A 13,653-nucleotide genomic window follows, 5' to 3' on the forward strand; every position below is an offset into this window, starting at 1 on the left:
ACACCTCTCTACTTTTTAGAATTCACTGTAATATATGTTACTGGAATGAACCAGACATGATTCAGTATGCATCAACATGTTGTATATCTTTCTTTTTTTTCTCACAAGTAATTCTAGAATACAAGAATTTGTATACACACCATCCACTGATACAGATACAATAGGAATGCTACTGTAATCTTCTGCATTTGGCCATAGGTTCTCATCCACATCACATCTTTTGTCATCCAAGGCAATACACCTAGGAAAGAATATGCATGATCCATCCCTGGCAATGTACAGGCATCCAGCATTCATTGAGTCCAGGAGGTACATTTGATCATGTGGATGGTGGTCATGAGGAAAATGATGATTCTATGGGGTTGAGGAATGGAGAGTAAGGTGGGAATAAAAGTGACACCATTCTGGGATGGGCTACAAACCAGTGTAAAAACTCAGTGACTGCACGGGAGTGGTGAAATGCCACATTGTCCCATACAAATGATTTCTTCTCTCTGCATCCATTTCCTTACCTAGCACAACCCTTCTGTAGAGATCATTTTTTAGCATTTTATTTTTTCATTCAAAATATATTTCATTACAATATTACTGTAGAAATTTAGCAAATGTCTGTCTTATTCAGTTTTGTATTATGTTATTGTTTTGAACTGAAGTTTAACAGTTTTTAAAACAGTATGTTAGCATGTGCAAATTGGCCTGTAGGTACATTAAGTTTTGGCAGTTGTTGTGTTGAAAATAATGAATGTAATTTGAAAGATGTAGTCATTGAATGCATTTTGTGCCAAAACAATGATAAAGGATCAACAGTTTAGCCCACATATACTTCTGTTGTGCTAACTGTGTGAAGAGTTTTGAAAACGTGACTTAAGTATTGAGAAATGTGTCCTCGCGACTGTAAAAGACATGATGTGATTGTAACAATATTTTGTCTCCTGGTTCCACCTTTGTTTGAATGCAATAGGCAGATAAAAACTTCCATGGAACTGTCTAACAGTGGGACGTTGTTGCTCTAGGGTTAGGGTTACCCTATCAGTGGTTCTCAACCCTGGTCCTAAGGGACTCCCTGAGGACCAGGGTTGAGAACCACTGCCTTAGATTATTCACCAAACTTCACATCAGTTCAAATAGGACAGGTCAAAAGGTGATGTTCATATTTAGATAATAAAAGCAATAATTCAGTGTGTGCTTTGTATTTAATTACAGCTGCATAGCTGATGTTGTTTTTTGTGTGCAATTGATTGTAAAAGTTTAGTTTATTTTGGTTTGTTCCATCTGTGTATGTCTACCCTCCTATTGTTCTCTCTTGCCTGCCCTTCCGGTGTTAGCAAGGTATGTTGTCCTTCTGTGATTTTACAATAATACAAACTGGACAAACTGTGGTCATGTAAAATGTTAAGTCTGCATTAGATCTGTAAAATATGGATGTTGCAAATATACTGTATTGTAGCCTATGCTAAACATGTTCCCCTGTGCTCATGCAGGTAGCCTACCTGAGAATTGTGGCTGTGCAACGGTCTGACAGGTGTGATTGTGCATCTCAGACTCGTGCAGGATAGCCTCCTATTTAATTTTGTCTGAATTATGTTGGCTATTATTTTACTTGTACAGTACAGTTGCGCGCTGTTATGCACTGAATGTGTGTACACAGCATCTTTGATGTCTTTTGGTGTTCTCTCTTGCCTGCCCTTCCATTAGCGAGGTAGACCTACCTGGGAGCGGTGGCTTTGCAACGCTCTGAGAAATTTGGAATATGATTAATGTTTGCAATGATGGACGTATTCGGGGAATTGGTTAAATGTTGAACACAGCACCCCCCCCCCCCCAGGCTACCTCATCAGGTTAGTTTCTGTAATTTAAGCAAATAATCATACACAAAGAGCCCCTCAATTGGATTATCTTCTTTCTAGGCCTGAACCAAGTCTGCTAAATAATGGGAAATCTATGATTTCAACTGTATTGTCATACATAACAAATACATTCTTATGAAAACATTATTTAATTAAATGGGTATGCTTTGTTGGGATTATAACTGCTATTATGTGTAAATGCTCCACATACAGTAGTCACATGTGTACGTTACATAGACATCATGTCAGTACATGCTTGTGGTCCTATATGTTTAAAAACATGAATATCCAATTATTTGATTTCCTTCAACAGTCATATGATACATTCAAACTTTACAAAACAATGTCTGCTTCCACACAGAATATATACATAGACCTACTTAATCCACACCTAAATGGACATAGTAACACTGAAAAATATATATAGCCCATGCTTGAGGCCATCCCTATCAGCATTATACCAATGCAACTGTGGGTGGGTATACAGAATGTACTGTACAAGTTTATTATGGTTCAGGGTAAACCTTAACCTTCTTACCCTATCTACTGTATGTGTTTTTAGAAGATAAAATCTTTATGAACTGTTGATCTTGGATCTAATGAATAATTACGTGCAATGCATGTTGTGGTCCAGAAACTCAAAATGAAAAATCACAAATGTGCTGTCAGGTTAGGGTTAGGGTTAGGGTTAGGGTTAGGGTCAGGGTCAGGGTTAGGGTTAGGGTTAGGGTCAGGGTCAGGGTCAGGGTCAGGGTCAGGGTCAGGGTCAGGGTCAGGGTCAGGGTCAGGGTTAGGTTAGGGTCAGGGTCAGGTTAGGGTCAGGGTCAGGTCTACTTAAACGAACATCTAAAGAACAGCTACTACATCACTCCGTTGTCTTTTGACATTTTTACAATCTTGATTCAGATACATTTGACTTCCCTTTTAATTCCATGTCAAAGATATAGTGATTTTCTTTACATTTAGATATATTCTTCCTTCCTATACTTCTTGCACAAAATTCTTCCTTTAACTTTATTCTTCATATAAGAGTCTGCAATGTTGATTAAAACATATAATTAAAATTCAGATTATGAATGGGGTTAGTTTATTGTAATCTTACAATACATATAGATTTTTGTCAATTTTGTGGCATCATGTTGGTCTGGGCTAACCTACTTTGCGTGGTTCTTCTAGAAACACTTCTTAAAATGTTCTTCTTGTGCAACAAGGTTTTACGCATCCATTAGGATTTGAGGATTCAAGGTCAGCCTTTTTTTGATGGTATTGGGGGTAATAAAACACAGTTATGCAGATCACAAAAAGTAATTAAAAAAGTAGATTTCTTCACAATTGTTATAAAATGTGTCAAGGTTCAACAGTCTTCTTGTAGTGTGTTTACAAAAGTGAAAGGTTTCCTTACTGCTGTTAAACATGTAACATTGACATTCATACTTTAATCTCCTCCTCCTCATCGGGGAAGGCGTACGGAGCCTTATGGCCGTGCAGGGAAGACGCAGAGGACGCTGAGTCAGACCCGCAGCCCTCCTCGGTGGGACTCCTCCCCCTGGAGAAGGACCCGCCCCCATAGTGACGCGCCAGCACGTCCGCCGCCCTCTGGAACCTCTCTGCCTCCATGGTGGGCTCCGCCCGTACCGGCGACCCCATGGAAGCGTCTGGCGTCTTGAGAGACCTGTCGTCCTCCTCGTGCTCCGTCCACTCCGAGCTGCAAGAGCGCCCCCTGTGGTCGGGGTGCGCCCTCACCGGCGTGCTCCCCATGGAGGGGTTGGGGGAGCTCAGCGTGGGGCTCTCAACCGCCATCTCAAACACCGAGCTCTGCTCCTCCTCCTCCTCCTCCTCTTCTTCCTCCTCCTTGTCCTCCTGCAGCCAACTGTTACTGGTCATCTGGAGGCCGCTGGGACTGTCAATCAAGCCCAGCACCTCGCTCATGAGGGAGGGGCCCAGGTCGACGGTGAAGGAGGTGAAGGAGGTGAAGGAGTCGGAGCGCGTCATCAAGAAGTCCCCGTTTTCCGTGAGGGAGCCACGGCGGTTGTCTCCATCGTCCGGCTGTCTGTCCAGGCGGGAGAGACGGGGAAGCGTGACGAAACCGGACTGCAGACCTGCAGACAAGAAGAGAGGGAGGGAGCATAGACCGGGGAGGGGGGCATGTTTATCATTGTTATTACACTGATAAAAGTCTACCACGTGAAACAAGGTTGCTAATGTGTGTACAATACATTTAAAAGCCACTGAATTCCCAACGATAAAAACAATCTAAGAGCAGACCAATCATGCCTTCCTTGATGCAGTTTGATGTCTTGGCCAGAAGGTGGCAGTACACAACCAAGCAGCCTCACTGAAGGTGTTCGGTAGTTGGGGCCCCAGCCCAACCCACACACATTCCACAGTGCCATGACTTCACTGTCTCTGAATGCTCCCTGGAGGGGGGGGCTCAGTTTTTTGCAGAGTGAGCAGTTAAGGGCCACTGCTAGCTAGAGAGCCATAGAAGAGAGAATGACTGGAAGTGGAGATGGGAGAGAGTCATGGAGATATCAATGTAAAATAAAGAGAGGATAATGTCTGGAGAAACAGGAAAATGTAACATGATTATAAAGTTGAACAATGAATCTGCTATGTCAGGTAGATGAAGATCATGTTGAACCGTACACGGATGAATCCGTCATGGATGTATTAATGAATGGACTATCTACCACCCCTGGTCATCCATAGGAATACTGACTCTATGTAACTGTTCTTGGTGCTTTGTGCTTGGGTAAATTCCTTGTATGTTGGGTAACGTTGCCGGAGACTGGGGAAATTCCAGACGTCCCACATGCTGTACTGTGCTATGGACCTCCTCTTCTAACACACACGCACAGTTTTTGTATAAGCAGTGATTGGAGAGGGTATAATGAATGGGGTGTTTATGTGGTGCAGGCAAGCAGCACATACACCAGGGATGACAGGAAATGCCCTCTCGGTTTCTCTCCACCCACCAGCTGTGTGTGTTTGTGTTTAGCTTTAACTTTCCACAGGTGTCACCTAGGTGATTCCAGATGACTCACGAAAAGATAGTCTGTTTGTCAGAAGTCTTGAAGGGATGAGGAAAAGGTTTGTGGACTGCGTGGATTAATGGTGGGCTGGGGAGCGGGGTTCACGCCGTCACAATTCTGATTTAAATCGTAAAGATTAATAATGGTGATCAAGGAAGCTTAATCTCTGAATGTACATGATCCAATGGTTTCCATACTGTAGCTGAAACAGAGCATTATCTATCATCATGTTATCAGTTTAGAACAACATTGAACAACAAGTGAACCAGGAGGTCTGCATATCTACCTGTTGGGTTAACATGGGTAGGTACATACACAGTTTCTCAGTTGGTTTTGGAGCGTGGTTCTTTTACACATGCATGCTAATCAAAGGCAGTAGCAAGTGACAGATAAGTTTCGAACACCACTTTCTGTCACTTTTTGAAACCTTTTGATCTCGGCCAGACTTTGATTCTGTTTCGATTGAGTCTTCTTGAAAGCAGCATCACTAGTAGACAATTTGATTATGTTATATTCTATTATTTGTTTCAGTACATTGACCCCTTGTGTGGCCCTGTTAGTCAGCATATCTTACCATAGCAGCAGGAGTCCCCTGGGGAGCTGGCAGAGCTGGGGAACAGCACCCTCTGCAGGCGACCGTTGGGAAAGTCCACATTCAGCTGGGGCAGCGAGATGGCGTTTTTGATGATGGGTGAGACGGGCGGTGGCGGGGGTGAAAGGTCGCGGGAACCGCCTCTTGGACGTGGCGCTGGGGTCTTGCGAACGTGGCGCAAGGTGCGCGACAAGAAACGGGTGGTCTTGGAGCCGCTGGTGGGCGAATCTGGATCTCCCGTCTCCCCGTTGCCACCATGGTTACTAAGAAAGGAGGTGTCTCCAAACACGTCTCCGCCGCGGCCCACATGCATGGTGTGACGGAAGTCGCCGAGAGGAGGGCTGATCATGTCGACTGAGAGGTCGCTCTTAAAGCGACGCTTCCCCTGAGAGCCAGAGACCAGGCCCTTGATCCCTGGCATTTTGCCCAAACTCATGTTTTCCTCAACAATAATAAGCACTATTTCCCTTCAATTCAAATCAGGAGGTTTGATTTCCAGTGAAAGGTCCACTGACAAAGCGTTGGGGGATAAAAAAAAAGTCACTTTAAAAGGGCTGGGATTCCTAGGACAGAGAATACAGATCTCGGATTGTTTTATGTGCTGAGAATGTGTGTAGAATCCATTCTCCACACGACAAGTGCCAACCATTCATACAGAGTTGGGCTGCAGTTCCTCTTTTGGATGTTCCACACGATTTGGTGCTGAAGGATGGCAGGATGTAAAGTCAGTCAATATTCAAAATGGATTCCTCTCTCTCTCTTTCCAAGTTGTTTGTTTTTCTCCAGAATGACCACTCAACTTTACAAAGATTGTGTCCTCATTCACAACGGAGTGAGGAGAAAAAAGAGGAGATATGACACATTCCAAGGTGGGCTCTGCTGACCGCGGGCCTCTGTGGTTCAAGAGCTGGGGATCCACTGAGCTGTTTTCAGATCTGGGTTTGTGAATGTTCAGAAATACACGTCCACTTTTCAGCCTCAAACTATATACTTTTTAGCCCTACTCGGTGACCTAGAGAATCCACCCAGTCTGTGTCAGAGACGGGAAAGACAGGAGAAATATAAACATTCCGCAAGAAAAAGACATTCAGCTTGATTTTATCTTCAAGGTTTGGATTGGAGCCTGGTCGTTAGGCTGTATTGGCGTTCTGCTTGTGAGCAACAACAACACGATCATGCATTTCCCTGCTGGCAGCCTCCTACCTGTGAATAATTCCAACTAAAACAATCTCAGTCCTAAAAAACATACCAAACTGCGCCACTTAAATGCGTCCTGCCTCTTTAGCAACCTAAAGATAACTTAACCTTCCGGAATACCATCTTACAGAAAGCTTTCGGGCTTAGTTCTTAGGCGTATTTCTTCCTTCTCAGAACCAACTCAAAGGCCGGGAAGAATGCAGGACACAAGGGGATGTTTCTATGCAGACTGGAAGACCAGCTGTCTCACCAGGTAACCCCAGGATCTATACCAGCCATCCAAGCTCATGTTTACAAACAGTTAACAGAGGTCCTACCAGTCTAGACGCTAATCACTTCTCCAGAGCGTTTACGAGATCCTCGTAAAACCAGAATAAATATTTCCGCTTTTTCCTAACCTAGTAAAAATTCCTGCAGGCCTTGGCAGAGTGTACTGTCGATATCAGTTGAGGTGAGTGATCGATATTGAGCAGGCTGTGTTTAAGCTATGTGCCTCCCTGTGACCTGCCTGTCTAACACACTTGCTGGGAGGTGTTTATAAATAACTTGTTAAAGCGAGAGTAATTGGATTGACTTGCTCTCAAAACACCTTTTATTCCCACCTGATTCTCTCCTAGTGCTTTCACTACCAGGGTCAAGCAGCACACAGCCCTGCAGTCAGCAGCTGTATTCCTCCTGATGTGCCCGGGGTCTGCCTTTCAGAACTATCTGTCTGGAAGTCAGCATCCAACCTTCAGTGCAGCATCGTAAAACGGGAAGACATACTCATTCTGCACTCCTTCTGAAGCACATGCATCGCCAAAGTCACCCCTATGAACCTTCTGGTAATCAACCAAAGTTTACTGGTTACCAAAGGTATTGACCTTTTAAATAAATCCCTTAGGAAACTGCCTTTTAATCTAGCTGCTTTAGGATCAATCTCACCTCATGCGCCACTGTAATCTACTGTTCATCAGACAAACAGCAAAGAAGGTATCTCCAACCTGTTGCTTGATCCGAGTTAGTCCTTCATATCAAGTATCACCCATACACAGAGTAGTGATATCCTAAAGAGCGGTCTGCACTTCTCTGTCTTTGTCGCAGGCCGTCAGGGCAGGGGGTCCACTCTAGGTTTTGTCATCTCCCGCTAAAGACATTTATCCGTGTGTGGGACCACACAGTCAGTGGGATGTCCTGCCGTTCCCCTCTCCTCAGGCCTGCTGCTCCTGATCCTGGGCTGCACAGCCCCTCCAAGGGACACCCGGCACCCAGAGACAGAGAAAACAAACACCCGCCCCCCCTCAAAGAGAAGGCTTTTCTTAAAAAAGACAATAAAGCAGAGTGGCGTAATCCGAGCGGCTGTTTTGTCTGCGCCTCGCCAGGGCGCAAAGAGGCTCCTCTGGGATTGGCCGTATGCTGGATTAGCTGTTAATCCTTCCTTCTGTCTTCCCTCCTCCTCCTTCCCTTCATCCCTTGCTCTCTGCCGTCTTCAATCCACTTAGCGCCCGAACCTCCTGGAAGATGGGTCCCCCGCTTTCCAGTCAGATCACGTCAGGGAGCTGGGAGAGGGGTGGACAGAGGGAGACACAGACAGTTACACGCTCATCTGCACACAAAGCACGAGTAACGATCAGTGTCACATAAATGTATAGGGGTCAGATGGCTGAGCGGTTAGGGAATCAGGCTACTAATCAGAAGGTTGCTGGTTCGATTCCCAGCAGTGCCAAATGACGTTGTGGGCAAGGCACTTTGCCCTACTTGCCTCGAGGAGAGTGTCCCTGTACTTACTGTAAGTGGCTCTGGATAAGATTGTCTGCTAAATGACAACATGTAAATGTGTCAGGCTGCTAGACGTTAAGATTGATATATTTTGGGAATGTTCGCCTTTACACTTGGCTTGCCTTGGCTGAGAGGTCTGTTGCGACAGCCAGCTGCTTTTGTTTGTGAGCTGAAGTCTGGTAACACAATGAAAAATCACCACAAGTTACTGGGGGCCTTTCATTGTCAGCGCTAGTCTGTATGGATTTGATCCATTCCAACAGGTTTTAACTGCCTAATCTGTCACACATCTTCTTTACTGACGATGTGGACAAAACCTCCCATCTCTCTTTAGTCCTTACTTCTCTCAGTTCACCATCAACAGCTTTTCACATCACTCGTTTCTCCAGTTACTGCTGGGGCAGGTTTATCAATGTCCTCGGCTGCATGCCTCCCTCCCCGTATTTTCCTGTCTGTTTAGGCAGTGAGCACCTGCAGCTAAGCCCAACATGGCCTGGCCTGACTGCTGCTCAGCGTCTGGGAAGATTAGTGTCACTGGCTGTCAGAGAGACTGACCGGCCGAGTTACCCCCCCCCCCCCCTTTCCTGTTGCATGGGGTGGCTTCCCGGTCACACACATTTTGCGTCTTCCCCCCACCACCCACACTCCCACCCTGCTTCTCTCCCCGCCCTGGTTCTGGGTAGCTGCTTCTTGTACCCTGTGCGCTCCACAGGATAATTATAATGAATCCCAATTTAGGCAAATGGCGCAAGGGCACATTGTTACCGCAACCCACATTACAGCAACAGGTTTGAGACGGAGGAATAAAAGGAGGGGTGGAAGGATGGGACGCAGGGATGGGACAGGAAGTTAGGATGGTTAGTGAAACGAAGACAGAGGATGGCAGAATGTAATATGGGTGATGGAATAGGGAAAAAAAGGTGGAACAGGAGGAGGGAGGAAGGGAGGAAGGGAGGAAGGAGGAAGGGAGGAGGGAGGAAGGGAGGAGGGAGGACGGGGAGGACGGGTGGACGGGTTTTTGTTTGCTGTCCGGCGCCTGTGTGCTGATCCCTCAGCTCATTAACGATTAGCTGCAATTCAATTCAGAAGGCGATTAGGCCAGGGGGCCAAGTAGCGTGACAGTGTCCGTGTCGGAGATGAGCTCATGTTGGCTGGAACACGACTAACAAAAGGTTACTGGAACTACAGTTCATCTGAACTCACTGAGCCAACTGTCTTCACTTCAATCACAGCCATCATACACGGAATGGAAACCCATTTCACCTGCCTGTCCAAAAACCTCTCTCTCTGTTTAAATTTCAATTCCACCTTTTCTCCCAGTGTGCAACCTTTTATTCCTTCATCTCAACAGGGTACATAACGGCGTGCCATGTACCACAGAGCAACATGTGCCACTCTCTCCGGGCTCTTTATACACTTTAACAGGCCTGCTTATGGACTCCCGCAGAGGCACGCAGCTCTGCTAAACATGGTCTTTATCTCTTAATTGTACCTGCTAACATCCGTAAACAGGCAGCTGGTGCTGTGAGGCAGGAGAGAGAGCAGCACGTCTGATTACATCTAAACAGCAGGGGGGGGGGGGGGGGCGTGGGGGAGGCACCGTGAGGGGACTGTAAGAGTAAGGAAGACTGAGAGTAGGAAAGGGGGGGTCAGCTGAGAAAGGGGAGACGGGGGGGGGGGGGGGGGGGGTGAGGGAGATTGGGTGGGAGATTATGGAGACTTTGGGGGAGACGAGGAGGAGGAAAGGGGGATGAAGGTGGAGACGGGGAGTGACAGGAAGGGTCAGGGTAAGAGGAAGGGGAACAGTGTGTCAGCCAGTCGTCCTCCATTATCACAGTCACATAAAGATTGCAAGTCTGACTGGAAAGACATTGTGTTTGGTTTTCTTCTTTCGCACTCTACTCAGCTCTCTCTCCCCACTCATCTCTTTCTGTCTGTCCCCCTCTTTCTCAAGCCTCTCGTTCACACCCACATGTTCGACAGCATATCTCGTCGCCTTTCTCTTCCCTGTGTTTGGGAAGTGAGTGGCCTGCAAGTGAGTGAGTTCACTGTTCTCGTTGAACATCTGGTACCACAGAACCACTAATTGCAGAAGTGGGCTCGGTGCTGGGCCTGTCATGGACATGTGTTGCCACAGTGGGTCAGCCCTGAGGCGGGCCTCCGCTGGACCGGAGCACCGTGGTCTTTGAACAGTACTGCACCATCAAGCTGTGGCCTGGTACAGTACACCCAAAACATCGGGCCAAATACTACATCTAGCTAAACTCAGAGGCAAGAAACTACTGCTGCAACGTGGCCGGCTGGAGAAGGTCCTGTCAGGTCTCTTGGTGTGATGTGTGTGTCTGTTTGTGTGTGTGTGTGTGTGTCTTCAATGACCACTGTGTGATTCGGTCCATATGATTGCTCTGCTCTTCAGAATTTCATTCTTAATGTACTACCCTTGTCCCCCCTCTCTCCCAGGGCCTCTCTCACTCTCTCAAGATGGCTAATGAACCAAAGTGGACTAACATTCAAGATAAGACGTGTAAACATTCAAGACAAGAGTTCATTTCTGCTTCGCCTGCTGTACCAGTTCAATGACTTTAGGCAAAGGGATTGTATTTTTAAGGAAAACATCTTGCAGCACAGCAAGTACCGACAATACTATCAATCTTCAGCAGTCTATTTATTTCTCAAGCACCCCCCCCCCTCCCACACACACACCTTCTCCCTCCCTCTTTCCCCTTTCCCCCACCCTCATCTCCCTCTCACTCTCTGTGTCTCCCCTAGTATTAGGTTTGAAACTGTTTGTGTTTAGTGTACTTCTGTCAACACACCCAAGGATCCATAAAGCTGAACAGCAGGAGAGCAAACAGAAGGTTTTAAACAGAACACCAGCTGACCCAGACAAAGACAGAAAGAGGGAAGAGTCAGTTCTCCAAACTGCCATCAAGCATACATCAATGGACAGCTACAACGGAATGCACCATTTCCAACCCTGTCAAATGACTAAACTTCCCCCTGCACTTCAAGACCACAAAAGACCGTTGCCAGTTTCTTCAAAGGCAAGTTTACAAATCATCTAACCACAGCATTCCCTGAACTCCTTGTAACAGTAAGCATACTGTAAAGGTCGAATCAGGTTGTTGCTGTATGTGACAGCGTTTTCCCTCCATACTACAATAAGATTACCATCGGTATAAACTGGCCTGCAGCAGACATGAATGAGCTCAAACATCTACTGACCTGAGACACTGGCTGGCCTCCAGAACAGTTGTGCTGCAGTTCTATCGGAAAACCACAGGAACCAATCCATTCCAAAGTTCTGGGTTTCATGGCTTCTCCTTTGGGATTGAGATCTGCTCATTTTGTGAGTCCGTTTTGTCATTTAAAGCGGCATGCTGAGTAGGTTGGATCCACGTTTTAGAAATGTATGTAAAGCGATTTAGAATCTTGCAATGCCTCGCAATGAAAAAACCCTGTCTGGTAGTCTGCTGAAATGGGATTCAGTTCCCATTGGCTACATATCACAAGTAAATAGACATTCTTAATGACTCAGTTTATAAATCCAGAGCTGCATTCTGTTTTCAGAAAGGACAGTGATTTCTAAATATGCGGGACTATCTGGTCAGGCCTCCCCTTGCATATATATCCCCAAGGAAGACACAAGCCCAAAGGACTCTCATCAGGGTTGAATATATATATATATATATGTATATATATATACATATATATATATATATATATATATATATATATATATATATTTATATCGTCTTATTGTGTAATTTAACATTGATTTTAAATGTATTTAACATGAACATGCAGCCAGGGTATGTGGAGCGGTTTTAGGTTCTCTGAAGAGTGCACCTGAGAATGTATGAAAGCAGAAAGCAAAATAGGGGGTAAAGAGAAAGAAAACATCAAGTCACAAGCCAAGCTGTAGTATAGATATTCTCCCGCGGAGATTGAATTTCATATTTCTGGCATCACTGTGTGCATGTTTAGACACTGGAGGACACAGAATAGAAACACATTCTGTCTCCCACTTCACTCTTTCAAACAAACGCACACACTACACAAGCACTCTATATTCGAATACCTCAATTGTTATTTTCAAACTCTTCTAATTAACAATAACATATTAACCACCCATGTTCTTAAACGATCCTAGATACATTTATACTAATTACACATTTTACTTTGCATTTGGGGCCGTCATCTCTCCGAAAGGTTCTCCTTTTACGCACAGATCTATCCAATGCGCTATAGACGCACAGTCAACGATTAGACCGACGGTACACATACTGTGCAAACATGGCTTCATTCAAATACATTCAACATTCCCAACAGAAAATAACTGTTAAGCACACGTTTCCATGAGTATTTAAACACTACTAATCACTAAATCCACGTGGATATTTTCAATTTGTTCAAACTCACCTCGAACGTTATGCTTGCGAGAAGAGTGAAAAAGCTATTTCCATCTCCACCTCATGAGAGATGTTAAGATAGTTTCAAATGAAATCCAAAGTGCAGCGGTACTTTGCTGCGCCTGCGAATTGTTTCGCGGGAAGATGGAGATTAGGGAGGTGCTGATGGGACGGCGCCGCAGTAAGACGAACTAAGCGAAAACTCAGCAAAGGGAAACGACGCCTTCAACAAATTTGCAGGATATGTACGACGGGGCGGGGTAGAGACTTGGCATGAGGCAATGTGAAAACTCTGAAAATTGTATTTGTCAGCAGAGTTATGAACCAAATACTCCACACGTTTCGCGGTGCTTACCTTCATCTTATTTATCCAGCTCAGCTACCTAAGACACTGATTAACCCACAACAGACGTAAAAGAACTTGCGTGCACGCAGGGAAGCGTTGTTTTCGGACCATTTGTATGTGGCAGGTGCAGAAATCATGTATTTGGATGTTACAGTTTGTTTTATATATATATATTTAAAAAAAATCTTTTTTAAATATGTGAAATAGACCTAATGTGAAAATATGCTAGACTGGAGAGTAAGAGGGGGGTCAAGCAGTGGTATGAGAGGGCTGCAGTGTTGTGGACTGACTGAACACTGACAGGATACAACCCCAGCAGGAATGCTCCACACTAACAGTCCTTCCTACAAAGCCTTGATGTGCCAGCAAATAGTTTCCAAATTCCAAAGTGGTTAGTGATTGGTCTAATCTGGTGAAACTCCTTGACCCCTGCTGACCCCTGCCTGCGGCTTGTCTTTAAGTCCAGAGA

At 45.4% G+C, this 13,653-nt stretch overlaps 1 protein-coding gene across 2 annotated transcripts; it reads right to left on the reverse strand.

Moving 5' to 3' along the window:
- Positions 1 to 1,977: 1,977 nt before the first annotated feature.
- Positions 1,978 to 13,028, reverse strand: cdc42ep1b (CDC42 effector protein (Rho GTPase binding) 1b). Of its 2 annotated transcripts, none has more exons than XM_084676652.1 (3): positions 12,849 to 13,028; positions 5,454 to 8,206; positions 1,978 to 3,946 (listed from the first exon to the last, which is right to left on the reverse strand). In XM_084676652.1, the coding sequence occupies exons 2-3, from the start codon at positions 5,905 to 5,907 to the stop codon at positions 3,276 to 3,278; spliced, it is 1,125 nt and encodes a 374-aa protein (XP_084532778.1). In that variant the 5' UTR covers positions 5,908 to 8,206; positions 12,849 to 13,028; the 3' UTR covers positions 1,978 to 3,275. The 2 variants fall into 2 exon arrangements, with proteins under 2 accessions (XP_084532778.1, XP_084532779.1); XM_084676653.1 differs by lacking the exon at positions 12,849 to 13,028 and adding an exon at positions 11,652 to 12,065.
- Positions 13,029 to 13,653: the final 625 nt, after the last annotated feature.

This window comes from Hypomesus nipponensis, chromosome 17 (genome assembly GCF_054491055.1).
Source record: "Hypomesus nipponensis isolate SF chromosome 17, ASM5449105v1, whole genome shotgun sequence".
NCBI classification, from domain to species: Eukaryota; Metazoa; Chordata; class Actinopteri; order Osmeriformes; family Osmeridae; genus Hypomesus; species Hypomesus nipponensis.